General features: G+C 41.2%; 1 protein-coding gene across 1 annotated transcript; it reads right to left on the reverse strand.

Annotated features, from left to right (window-relative positions):
• On the reverse strand, window positions 1-11,353 carry IFRD1 (interferon related developmental regulator 1). The gene is made up of 12 exons (XM_064422383.1): window positions 11,019-11,353; window positions 9,232-9,336; window positions 8,174-8,255; window positions 7,629-7,753; window positions 7,176-7,333; window positions 5,858-5,908; window positions 5,585-5,763; window positions 5,373-5,481; window positions 3,284-3,418; window positions 2,497-2,625; window positions 1,422-1,517; window positions 1-653 (listed from the first exon to the last, which is right to left on the reverse strand). The coding sequence occupies exons 1-12, from the start codon at window positions 11,062-11,064 to the stop codon at window positions 564-566; spliced, it is 1,305 nt and encodes a 434-aa protein (XP_064278453.1). The 5' UTR covers window positions 11,065-11,353; the 3' UTR covers window positions 1-563.
• Window positions 11,354-11,566: the final 213 nt, after the last annotated feature.

The raw sequence follows: 11,566 nt of genomic DNA on the forward strand, positions 1-11,566 counted from the left end.
CATGAGAAACATCTTTATTCCAAAAATTAAATATTCAATTTCAGAACACAATCTTGCTTTTATTTTACATGGAGGCAAGTATTTGTCAGTGGAAGTTACTGAACTTCATAGTCCCTGTCAGGATAAAGTTATACTTACATAGAGATTTCTTGTCTGTCACTGGAGTTTTAAAAAGTTACTAAAATAATTTCACACAAACATGGTCATCTTCTCATATTCTTACCAGAACACTTAGTCAACGACTTGACCTTGATATAAAGAATCCAATCTGACACACAGCATTTGACTAATTATCCACCCTATTCAATATATCAGTTACAGCATAATTGACTCTTTGGAGCTAGTGGGGGGGCTAATGTATAGTATTATAATGTGTCCCTGCACCAAATGTTACATCCATCTATATACAATGTATACGAAACTAAGCAACAACATGCATTATATTTACAGACTATGTAACAAACCCATGCACAACTGCAAACTGACTACAGAAGTTAAAAAATTCATTTAAATGTTACAAATTTATTTGAATTATGAAAATTGAACCCCATTGAAAAGGGAATCTAAAAAAATTCCCCCACATCTGCTCTTTTATCACGACATTTACTTCTAGCCTTTGTCCGAGCCTTGAATGCTGCAGAGTTGTACAAGTGCTACAAAACAAAAAAAGAAAAAATAATTACATATATTGTCATAAGACTTATACCCAAGATTTTTCATGTTACAAAACAAATGAAAATACAATTTTATTAATCTTTGAAGTAAACTGGTACGCCTTCTGAAATTTACAGTATACTATCTTTGCACCGAAGGTTAATCTCTGGGTGTATACATATATAGACAGAGATATATTTGAAAGAAACTTGGCCTATATAAGAAAAGCTGAACTATGAGTAGTTCTGGAAGTTAGTCAGTCTTTAACATCAAGCAGATAGCACGTAGGTTATATTTACCCCCAGATTAAACTTGACTGCAAGATTAAACTGGACTGCACCATTTCCCAAATTATATGCAGGATTAATGCCTTCACTATCAACAGAATAAGGTCAATCTCCTAGAGCCCATTTCACATTGCAGAGTTTGGGACACTGTCTTTATAAAGACTCAGTTTCCACAGTTTCCTGTAGGTGCCTCCCCAAAAGACATGTATCTCTCAGAAGAGACCAAGTTTCACATGTGTGGAGCATGAACCTAGTACCCATCAGCAACCACATCAACCTTCAGACCCCTTGGAAAAAATATAGAAGCAGACATGCCCAGTGGAAAATTCAAGAGTTCACAGATGCATACAAGTAAGGCTGAGTTTCATTGAGGACAATATGAGGCACTCTTAGAACTACAGTGTAACAATGACAACTTCTGAAGTGCAGGAGTAATTAAAGTGGGAAGCAAAGAAAATTCATTAGGGTGCAATAACCTACCCTTTCAAAACGGGATATCTTCATTGTTTTAAGAGTTGCAGCATCCAGCATTACTGGTGGACCAAGCTCAAACACATTCCGAAGAAAGTCATTTGACTAAACAAGAAACACACCAAATTATTAGTTTCCTCTCTAATTATCAAGTCTCTTAAGTTGACTACTGTGAAATATCAAGTATTCCAGTAAGAAACCCTAATATTTCTTTTGCTGTCTTTTGCAATTAAGTCAAGAACACTTCCTCCTTCAACCAGAATAAGGCTAAAAGCAAAAACAGCCACCTTGAGAAGACAGACAGCTCCTCCTGCCTCCTTTGATATTTTTGCCCCAGCAAATGAGACACTGTTCTGTTCTACACAAAATCAGGCAGCTGAACAGACCTGTATGCTTTCACAACACACCAGTTTTAAAATATTGGTCTGTGAAAGTAGTACTTGAAAAATCTGAAAAACCTGCTACATGCTTGAACTCCCTCAGTCACACAGAAATTCAATTAACACAGGACTGAAGATTTTAACCCCATGATTATCACAGCAATTTGGGAGCATATATTCTTAACCTACAGCTGCTGCTTCTGTTACATATGTAAACAGATGACTAGTAAACAAGTTCCCAGAACAGAGATAAAGTATGCCTTCTCTTCTGGAATGCTGTCACCATTGTGTGGTGCTGCAAGTTGTGTTCATTATTTTTGACTAAAACTTTCCCTTTCTTTTACAGGCTTGAACAGGAAGGGTGAAGGCATGCAGCTTTATAGCAGCCAGACAACTACACCACTCTGCTGAAAGAAGCATAAGGATTCAGGGAAAACCCTGAAGCTAAAAACATTCAGCTTAAATTTTTTACTTCTTGGAGAAGTCAATTACTATGCTAGTATAACCAGGCTACAACTCCGATGCAGCTTACCCAGACAGCTTCAGCTCACTGTAATTAATTTTTAAGTGCTGTCTTTAACACCTCAAATGCAAGGCTCATCACTTCACTAAGTTCTACTCAGGATTTTGTAATTCAGACTGAATTCCATCAAAGAAGACAGACAGAGAGGAAAAGTCTGGGCAAGTGTCAAAGAGCAGCTCACCTGCAAATGGTATTGCATCCCCGACCCCAGAATCTCCTTGAACGTCTCGTAAGTTTGCTTTTTAACCCAGCAGTCAATATACATGCGCTCGGGTCCAAACTTCACCATCTCTGTAGGGAAGTCACGCTCCTATGCAAAAATCAAAGGAAACATCTATAACTTTAAACAGTACTTTGTACAGCTCAGTGAGCTTTATTTTGACTGATGAATTTGGCACACCAAAACCTTTCAAATAACAGTGTGCATATGCTAAAGATTGTATTTGTTCATAAAGCAGATGCACACCTAGTCAATTCTCATGTAGAACTTGAGGCTGATATTCTTCATGATTACCAAGCTTTTTGAAAAACACTCAACTTTAATCTTTAAAATTACTTTAAGAATTGGACTTATCTCCAGGAAAACCAGTTCCAAGTGCAGAAGTCACCTTTAAGTCAGACTATAAGCCTCAGTCTCTGCCTTATACAGGTATTTGGGACAATAGAATGTAACAAGTACTAATAGGTGACTCAGATCCTTCTACAGGCAGAATCCCAAAGGTGACTTCAAATTATGCCAAGCCTTCTCTTTAGCTTCCACAATGTTTAACTATTCCCAGTCTTTGTTCAACATTGCTAAAAAAGCAGTTCTATTCCACATGTGATCTGACAACAAAATCTCACTTAAAATAGCTTTTTCCTGTTTCCTTCACCGAAACAGTAATTCTGTTTAATAATAAAATTGCTTTCACTAAATAGTACACTATGCATTTTGAAGGTCTGGATTGTGACTAAGACAAAAGAATCACCTCAACAGCCCGCAGAACGTCTCTGAAGACGGATCGCTGCTTTCTTTTATCCACTTTGGCCCGGTGCTTGTTTCCATCAGTAGCCAGAGCTCTTAGTTTCTCTGTTAGAAGGTCCATATCTTCATAAAAGAAATCCTAAGTTACCAGAAAAAATATTTTAGGTTTTTTTTTTAGATTTTAGTTTATTTTCTGGCCTTAACCTTTTTCCCCACAAAAAAAAAGGATCTCTTTAAATTTTGGGCATGTAGATCTCTACAACCTCTTACTTTATTTAAAAAGACAGAGAGCATTTCTGCGGTTCCATTTGCAGCACTGAAACCAGCAAAAACTAAGTCACTGCACCCAGTTTACCAGGAAGGACACTAACAAAGTCTGTTTAGTCAGCCATGTGACCCACACAGCTCCATCAGTGTGCACATACACCTGCCAATCTGCTCTACTCAGTAATTCCAAGGGACTCAAACTGCCTAACAGATCTGCTGAACTACTCCTGCCAACAAGCTGAGGGCACTTCAGTGTTATCACAGAATTCCTGCTGCTGGAGGCAAACTGTGAGACACCACTGGACTGACAGTATGGAATATTTAGCTGTAAGTCTTGTATGGAATGGGAAATTAGGAAGCTTTTTTTTTAATACTTAACAAAATACTAAGTAAACGGTAATAAATAGCTTATTAATTAATATGTGCTTTACATATATATAAATATTTTCTCCACTGCACTTAATTCAGCAGTAGTTCACCTGGATTAGTAAAAATGTATGCAAACTTACGTACAAGTTTTTGTGGTTTGTATTTTTTTTTAATTTGAATGTTTTGTCATGTCAACTGACTAGAGTGAGCTTACTGCAAGCTTTCTGAAAAGAACTGGTCAAAAGCACATACATTGAGTATTTTTAATCTGCACTGATTAAGGATTCAATGAGAATAATATGTAATCATTAAAGGGGCATTTCCTCAATGCAACAGCAGACATTATAGTGAATAGTCTCTTTGCTAACACATTTTAAGATTTTAATTACTTGCAGTTGGCTTGACCAAATAAAGGATCAAGCTGTGGTTTCCATTTATTTTTTCCTTTCAAAGTTGACTTCCATAGCCAAGAGACCCAAATCCACACTGCTTGCATTTATAAAGAAGCTTTAACATTGTTTCAGATTATGCTGTGCTAGTGTGTCATGATTCCTGACTTAAATGGAGTTATCCTTTCACTTTAGGCAGCATTCTGGCAAAGCGCAGCAGCCTTGATTGGGTTGGGAGCCCTTCAGGCAACTCTCCCCAACTGTGCCATGCGTAAGCAGAGGGAGGCTGTTTCCTGCAGTGCTGTCAAGAAAAAAGTCTGAAAATTAATAAGGCATATTGAAGAATGTAAATGCAGCTTTAGCTGTGGACAAGCTAATATTGAGCAGTTTGCACCTAATCCAATTCAACAGCAAACTCCAAGAAATCCTATCAAATGAAGTATTACTGATATCTGTGTGAAATTTGTGCCAATTCTTTAAAAAACACCCCCTTAAAACAACTGCCCAGTTCTTAACTGACTAAAATAGTCAAATGCTGTGAAACCATCATGCAAGTTATTCTTCTCAAGTTACCTAAGTAAGAATACTGAAAAAACAATACTTAAAGTCAACATGTTTTCTACCTGATGATAGATTTTTGGCTGTGAGAGCAGAATTGTGCAGGCTGTGAATTACTCAAACTTGTCTGCATAAGCATCTGATGAGTGATCCTGCTACAGTAAACAATACTGTTTCATTCTGGAATCTCTAGAGGTATCTTCTTTTTATTCTATTTTAAAAGCAGGTGTTGGACTTAGATTTAAATCTTGCATTCCATATTTCTAGTTACTATTAAGTAGTATTTGATGCATTTTGTTATATTGGTCCTGTATTGCAATATAGAAATTAAGTGTAAAAAATTATGGCTGTGAATTATTTCTATACCCAATTAGACTGGGGCAGACTCACTAGAAGGAACATAAACCATGGAATTATTTGCTACTTGTTAAGATCCAGGGTGCAACACAGGTTAAGTAATTTGTCTTATCATTGTCCCGATGAAAGGTTTACCTGCTGACATGTACTTACAGCATCTGTTTCACGTGCCAGTTCAAACAGAAGTGCTAATGTTTCTCCAGCAGCTATTCTCATGTTGAGATCATCACAAGACAGCAGACTTGGAAGTTTATGCAAGTGCCTAAGGAGCAAGTCATATTCCATTAAGACCTAAATTTTACTGTCACTGTTTCATTGCATATAAAGAGCCATTACAAATTCTGCTTTCCAAGAAAGATACTCACATTTCAATTTTCTTCTTCACTTCGTTCATTGGACAAATGGTCAACAACAATGTCCATGCTAAGAGAGCACTGACGTGAAGCACAGTATTATGGGTACTTGATACACCATTAGTGTCTCGATCCCGCTGATAGGCCTTCATGAAGATGTTTTCCAGGCATTCCATAGTAGAGTACAGTTCCTGTAAAAGGGAAAAATACAATGCAAGTGGTTTAGGAGTCACACATTTTCATCTTGTCAGTTTATTACATTTGAAAGGTATCAATCATCCTCACCGTAATGTCATCGGTCACAATGAAACAGCAAATCCCTAAGCAGGTTGCACACTGGACACAAAAAGAAAAAGAAAGTGTTAGTATTTGACAATAATGTTGCAGTTTAAAACCTGGCACCTTTGAAATTTAACATCTGGAGCAACAGAAACTTGAGATAAAAACCTTAGAGTCTAGAAGTCCCCAATCCTTAATTCACCTTCTTTGTAATACTTAGGTCCCAATTCCCATCTACTCCCAGGATGATTTTACAGCATTTGCTACTTACAAGCCTTCACTTTCCATGTATTACTATTTTTAAATAGCTTACAAAGCCCTTGAAAGAGCTCTACTTTCCACCCAATGATTTTAAATTTCACTATGATAATTATATTATATATATTCATAGCTGTGGGAAATATTTTCTCCTTCCGACCACTATTTCAATTAAATAGCATGAAAATTCTGCCCTTGAAAAGCCCTTCCTGGAACTTTCTAACTTCTCCTGCAGGTCTGTTCCTTATGCCCATATTCTAGCCCAATTTCTCTTACCAAGAGTAAAGAAAAAAACCATTTGGAAGTGATGTTTGTGCCAACCACGCAGGACTTAAAACTACATTTAAACAGGACAAACTTTAATAGCTTTTGTTTGTTTGTTCAACTGCTGTTGAACTAACACTACCTTCCTTTTCGCAGCTGACAGTATCTGTTGTGCCATAGCTTGACTAGGAGTAGCCAGCCACATAACAAAAAAAAGTTGGAAAATATTAGCTAAATTTCTGAAGTTTAAGCAAAAGTAAAACTTCTGGCAAGTGCTCTGGGCAATCCTCCCCCACTATTTCGTGCATACTGGTCATCATGAGATGACCAGGGAAAAGTAACTTACAAACACCTTTGGTAGAGTGGCTGTATTGCTTATGTAGTTTCCAGACGTGCTATATGTGATTTTACCACAAATAAATGTAAATGTTTAAGTAACATTCCTGTGCTGTTTAAGAATGAAATTAAATTTCAAGAATAAAATAAATAAAGGAAGGATATATCACTCAGTGGAAAAGTGGGAAAATGTTTTCTAGGACCCCAACATCAGTCCCCAGAATTGCAGTAAGGAAGCTGCACTACAGTGATTTCAGACACTTGACAACAGCTGAAGAAGAGAATCATGTTCAGCTTTCAGGTGGAGCTTTTTCAGCCAGTGAAAACTGCTATGCATCATTGAGGGCATATGTCAACATTATGAGTACACACCAGTGTGGTAACCTTTAGTCCTGGATTACACAACAGTGAGCTGGTCAGAAGCAGCCCTCTGTCCCTGCCTGGCAAACAAACATTTCATACTTACAGCCTGTCTGGCTTGGATACTGGCTGTTCCATCACAGACAATCTTCTTCAGAACTGGACCAAGGGTCTTAAAAATCTCCTCGCTTTCAATTCCTGACCCCATCTGCACGCACAGAAGACACGCCAGTCCAGCAGCTGCACACTGCTCATCGCTCTTACCTAGGGATTAACACAGTGATGAGCAACCACCTCCTGCCCTGCCTCCCTCCTTTAATCTTTTAAACACAACAGTCTGAAAGCATGCAAGTGGAAATTCAGAAACCAGAAGACAGAAGCTCATTTCAGTTAATTTTCTAGGACAGTTAAAATATGACACCTGCATTTACAAAGTAATGTTACCTAAATTATTAAGCACTCTGCAAAGTACTAGAGAATACTCACAATCTTAATATCTTTTAAACAATGTGCTATTTCATAGGGATTATTGCTTTCTAATAGCATGCATGTTAATTACCTTTCTTTATGCAGCGCTCAATGCTATCAGTTAGGGTCATTCTCCTTTCCATGATAAATTCATATAGTATTTTAGAAGAAAATGCACTTTTCAGACTTTCAAGGGCTGCTTGTCTTGTCTTTGCACTGTTAGAAGAGAGAAGGAACACCTCGTGAAATCAGCATGTCAGCTAAACCTCCGCCCTTGCTTTACAGTGATTTATATTTGCCTACACCCAGCAGTAAGAGTAATCCACAGAAGTACCATGAAGAAATGAAATGCTCTAAATTGCGTCCTTACTCAAGGACAGCAAAATTTCTTTTGGGGATAGAGTTCACAGCAGTATTGCTGGCTGGAAAGAAAGTCACTCTACTTCAATGTATTAGAAAAGGAAAGTCTAACCCATCCTAAAAAAATCAGTAGAAGGAAAAAGGGTTTTTTAGATCCAGAAGTCCTCCCCAGAGTAAAAATCTCAGCGAGCACAGAAAACGATTTCATGTGTATTTTCCTTATAAAATCAAGCAAGAAAACAACGTGTGAATGTGTTTCTTCAAAGCAGACTATACCTCTTGTCCAATGTAAGATCAATAAATCCCTTCAACTTGTATTCTAAGTCTTCTTGAGTGGCTTCTTCATCAACTTCAGGCCCTATTCAAGAAGAAATCATTTAGTCCTACTGATACACATTTCATTAGCAGACACAGTAGTTCCAACACAATGCTTTTAACACTAAGAAGAAAGCAGCTTAATATAGACAACAGCTACAGAATTGTTCAATATCACAGCAGCATAATGGTGTGAGACCTACTGCATCAGTGTGTGCCCTAAAACACTTTCATGAAAACTGGCCTATTGATACCTTTGTGCTGTTTCTGGATCTGCTTCTTACACATGCCAAGAATCAATGAGAGAGCAAATCAGGTGTTAATAAATTTTCTCCATCTGATGACCATCAGCCAATCCTGTCAACACATTTTCATCCAGTCCACTACATCTACCCCTGAAGTACTGTGAGGTGCTCACAGCTGATGCAGGGAGTCAAAGCAGCCTGTCCCACACAGCATCAACTCAGACAGCTCTGCAACAGGAGCTCAGCTATGAGTGGCATGTATCCAAAGATGGCTCCCTGCTTATCCCCCTGTTTCTGGCCTTCAGCTCCCCTCCTCTCAACAAATGACAGAGGAGTCCAGGTTGCAAAGATGTTAAAGGAGATAAAGCACAAATCTAGCTCAAAACAGGCAAATATGACTTTTCCCACCTTAAACTCTTCTGCAGTTCTAACTGCTTCAACTACCTGTTATGAAAATCCCTGTCTTACAATTCACCTTAAAATTCTTATGGTCTCTATAGCAGCACTCTATATCTTATTGTCTCTATATCGATCTTCTATTCTAATAGACTAGAGCCTGATAGTTTCACAAGGCTCATGAAACTTGGAGTATATTCTTACCAAACACAAAAAACAGCCACTGGATTAGCCATCACACTGTTAATGTCATGTCAATGTAAGCAGCAATAATGTAATTATTTCATTATTGCTACTTACAGTCTACTATTTAAAACTACTAAATCAGCTTGGGTTTTATGTTTTTAAAAGGTTAATAGATATAAATAAATAATTTACCGTCCTCAGTGAAGCTAGCAGGATCACTGAAGCCACTGCAGTGGCTCATGGTTTCAATTGAAGCATCTTCATCACTAAAAGGCTGCACGTTTCTGGGCTGACCACCTTAAACAAAGATGAATACAATAGTTTGGTCATTTCTCATACAGAAAAGGAAGAACTGAGCACCAAAAGTAGAACTGAACCCTCCCAGAGCAGATTTGCTTTCCCTGACCACAGAAAGAACATTTACATCCTCTGCTGGTTCCTTTACTTCCACCTACTCTGAAGACTTTGTTGGCTCTGTTCTGGAAGATCATTTGTGAGCAGTGAGGAAGGGCTCATCTTCCAATATCAGAATACTGGTCCAATTCCTACTCTAGATAGTGGATGAATTCCTACTGTAAATGTAGGATCTTTCTACAACTTCATATTAATGCAGTTTTCTGTGACTATGCTTTAAAAATAGGTCTATGTTAATTTAACTGTTAGAATTAACTACCTTAAAAAACTGCCAAAAAGTCTTTATTTTTTGATTTTGAGGAACTTCAAGACAGTGTAACCTAAACCTCTGGGCAAACATACATTACCCAGTTCGATGCAGGACATATGGGATTAGGGGTAGTATGTGCAGGGTCAGCTATGTCCAACTCTTTCACTACTGAATTACAAGTACAAGTTGGAACATTAAAAGCTTCAACAGGGGATAGACATTTTCCCTCTCAGAATGAAGAAGGCCTTGGTGTAGCAGCTTTCAGACTTTTTGATGAAAGTAATATTTTTACTGGTGTTCACCTCCCTTTTCATATCTGTTACTTTTCCAACAGTTCCCAAATTTACAGAACACTGCATTCTGCTCTTCTAGCTGTTTTTTTTCTACATTATTTAGAAAGCTGCACACAAGGATTACCAGCTTCAAGCAGGCTGCCTGACTACCAAGACCCCAAAAAACTATTTTTATCTAGGCAGAATCAACTTTCAGTTGGATCAGAGTCCAAGCGCTTTCCTATGAAGTTAGTCACACTCCGGAAGTTTTGCTACTTTTAGCTGTATCCACTTGTATCATTAACCATACCCAAAACAACCCCACCAGCCAATGCAGGAGCCAACAAACGTGGAGGCTCACAGCTCGCACATGGCCACGTTCTTGCTGCTGCTGCTGTCAAACAGGGAATCAACAGAAGTGCAAGAACGACACCAAGCCCTTGACAAACTAAAATCACAGCAGTTGCAGAAAAACACCCTATAAACTGCTCACTTCCTGAAAACTTTGGTATTAAAAACCAATGCTGCACACAGCTATGCCAGCTTGAAGCGCAATTTCTCACCACCCCACCAAACCACGGTTCTGCCCCAAGCATCAGCACCTCAGACACGCGCATCCTGCATTTCTTTATCTTATAATATCTTATTTTAGGCTAAGAAAAAAAGACTTTTTCCCCAAAGCCACAGCAGCGTTTCCGGGGCACGGCAGCCGGGTGCAGCGGGCGGGCCCGCAGCCCGAGCCGCCGCCGCTGTCCCGGGGCGCTCCCGTCGCCGCCGGCGGCGCCAGCGCGGCCGCGCCCGCCGGCCCCGGCTCCCGGCGCATGCGCGCAGCGGCGTGAGGTGGCGGTTTCGGGGCCGGCTCCTGTCACCCGCCCGGCCCCGGCCCGGCCAGCGAGAGCCCCGCGGCCGCGCCCGCCCGCCCTGCCGCTCACGCACCGGCCGCGGGGGGGCGGGCACCGCCGGACAGGGCGGCCCTGTGCCCGCGGACACGGCAAACGCCGTCTAGACCCCGCGCCCCCACCCGCCGGCCCGGCCGCACTCACCGGCTCCGCGCTGGTGGTTGCTCCCCCGCTTCTTAGGCTTGGGCATGGTCGCAGCGGCGCTCGGCTCGGCTCCCGCGGCCCCTCTCCGGGTCTCGGTCTCCCTGCTCCCCCCCGCCCGGGAATCAGCGACAATCAGCCGATGGAAGAGCAGGAGCGCTTTTTACTCCAACGCCTCTGCGAGGCTGACTTCTCGGGCCGGGGCAGCGGGGGTGATTGGCGAGAGCAGGCGGAGGGCGAACCGGCGGCAAAGGCAGAAATCCCCGTGGAGGCCCGTGAGCGGAGTCGATGCATCTTTCTCCTCTCAGACACCCGGGGCTAAAGGCGCGGAGGGGGCGCCGGAGCCGCTTTTATAGCCCCACAGGGCTGCGGGGGCGGGGCCCCGCGCCGCCGCAGCCAATGGCCGGGCGTTGCGACGGTGGGCCGCTGACTCAGAGGCGCGAGCTCGTGACGCGCGAGCGCCGCTGCCCAGTGGCGGGGCTGGGACGTCAGCGGCGGCTCGCGCGTCGCGCCGCGGTGCAGGCCGGGAGCGGCGGGCCCCGCGCCCAGCC

Source organism: Passer domesticus, chromosome 5 (assembly GCF_036417665.1).
Source record: "Passer domesticus isolate bPasDom1 chromosome 5, bPasDom1.hap1, whole genome shotgun sequence".
NCBI classification, from domain to species: domain Eukaryota; kingdom Metazoa; phylum Chordata; class Aves; order Passeriformes; family Passeridae; genus Passer; species Passer domesticus.

Excerpts from the sequence above, each read along its gene's own strand:
- IFRD1 (XM_064422383.1), bottom strand. The coding sequence starts at position 11,064 with ATGCCCAAGCCTAAGAAGCGGGGGAGCAACCACCAGCGCGGAGCCG. Across the intron at positions 9,337-11,018 it reads CAACCACCAGCGCGGAGCCG|GTGGTCAGCCCAGAAACGTG; the intron begins GTGAGTGCGGCC and ends TCTTTGTTTAAG. Across the intron at positions 2,626-3,283 it reads ACGTTCTGCGGGCTGTTGAG|GAGCGTGACTTCCCTACAGA; the intron begins GTGATTCTTTTG and ends ATTTTTGCATAG.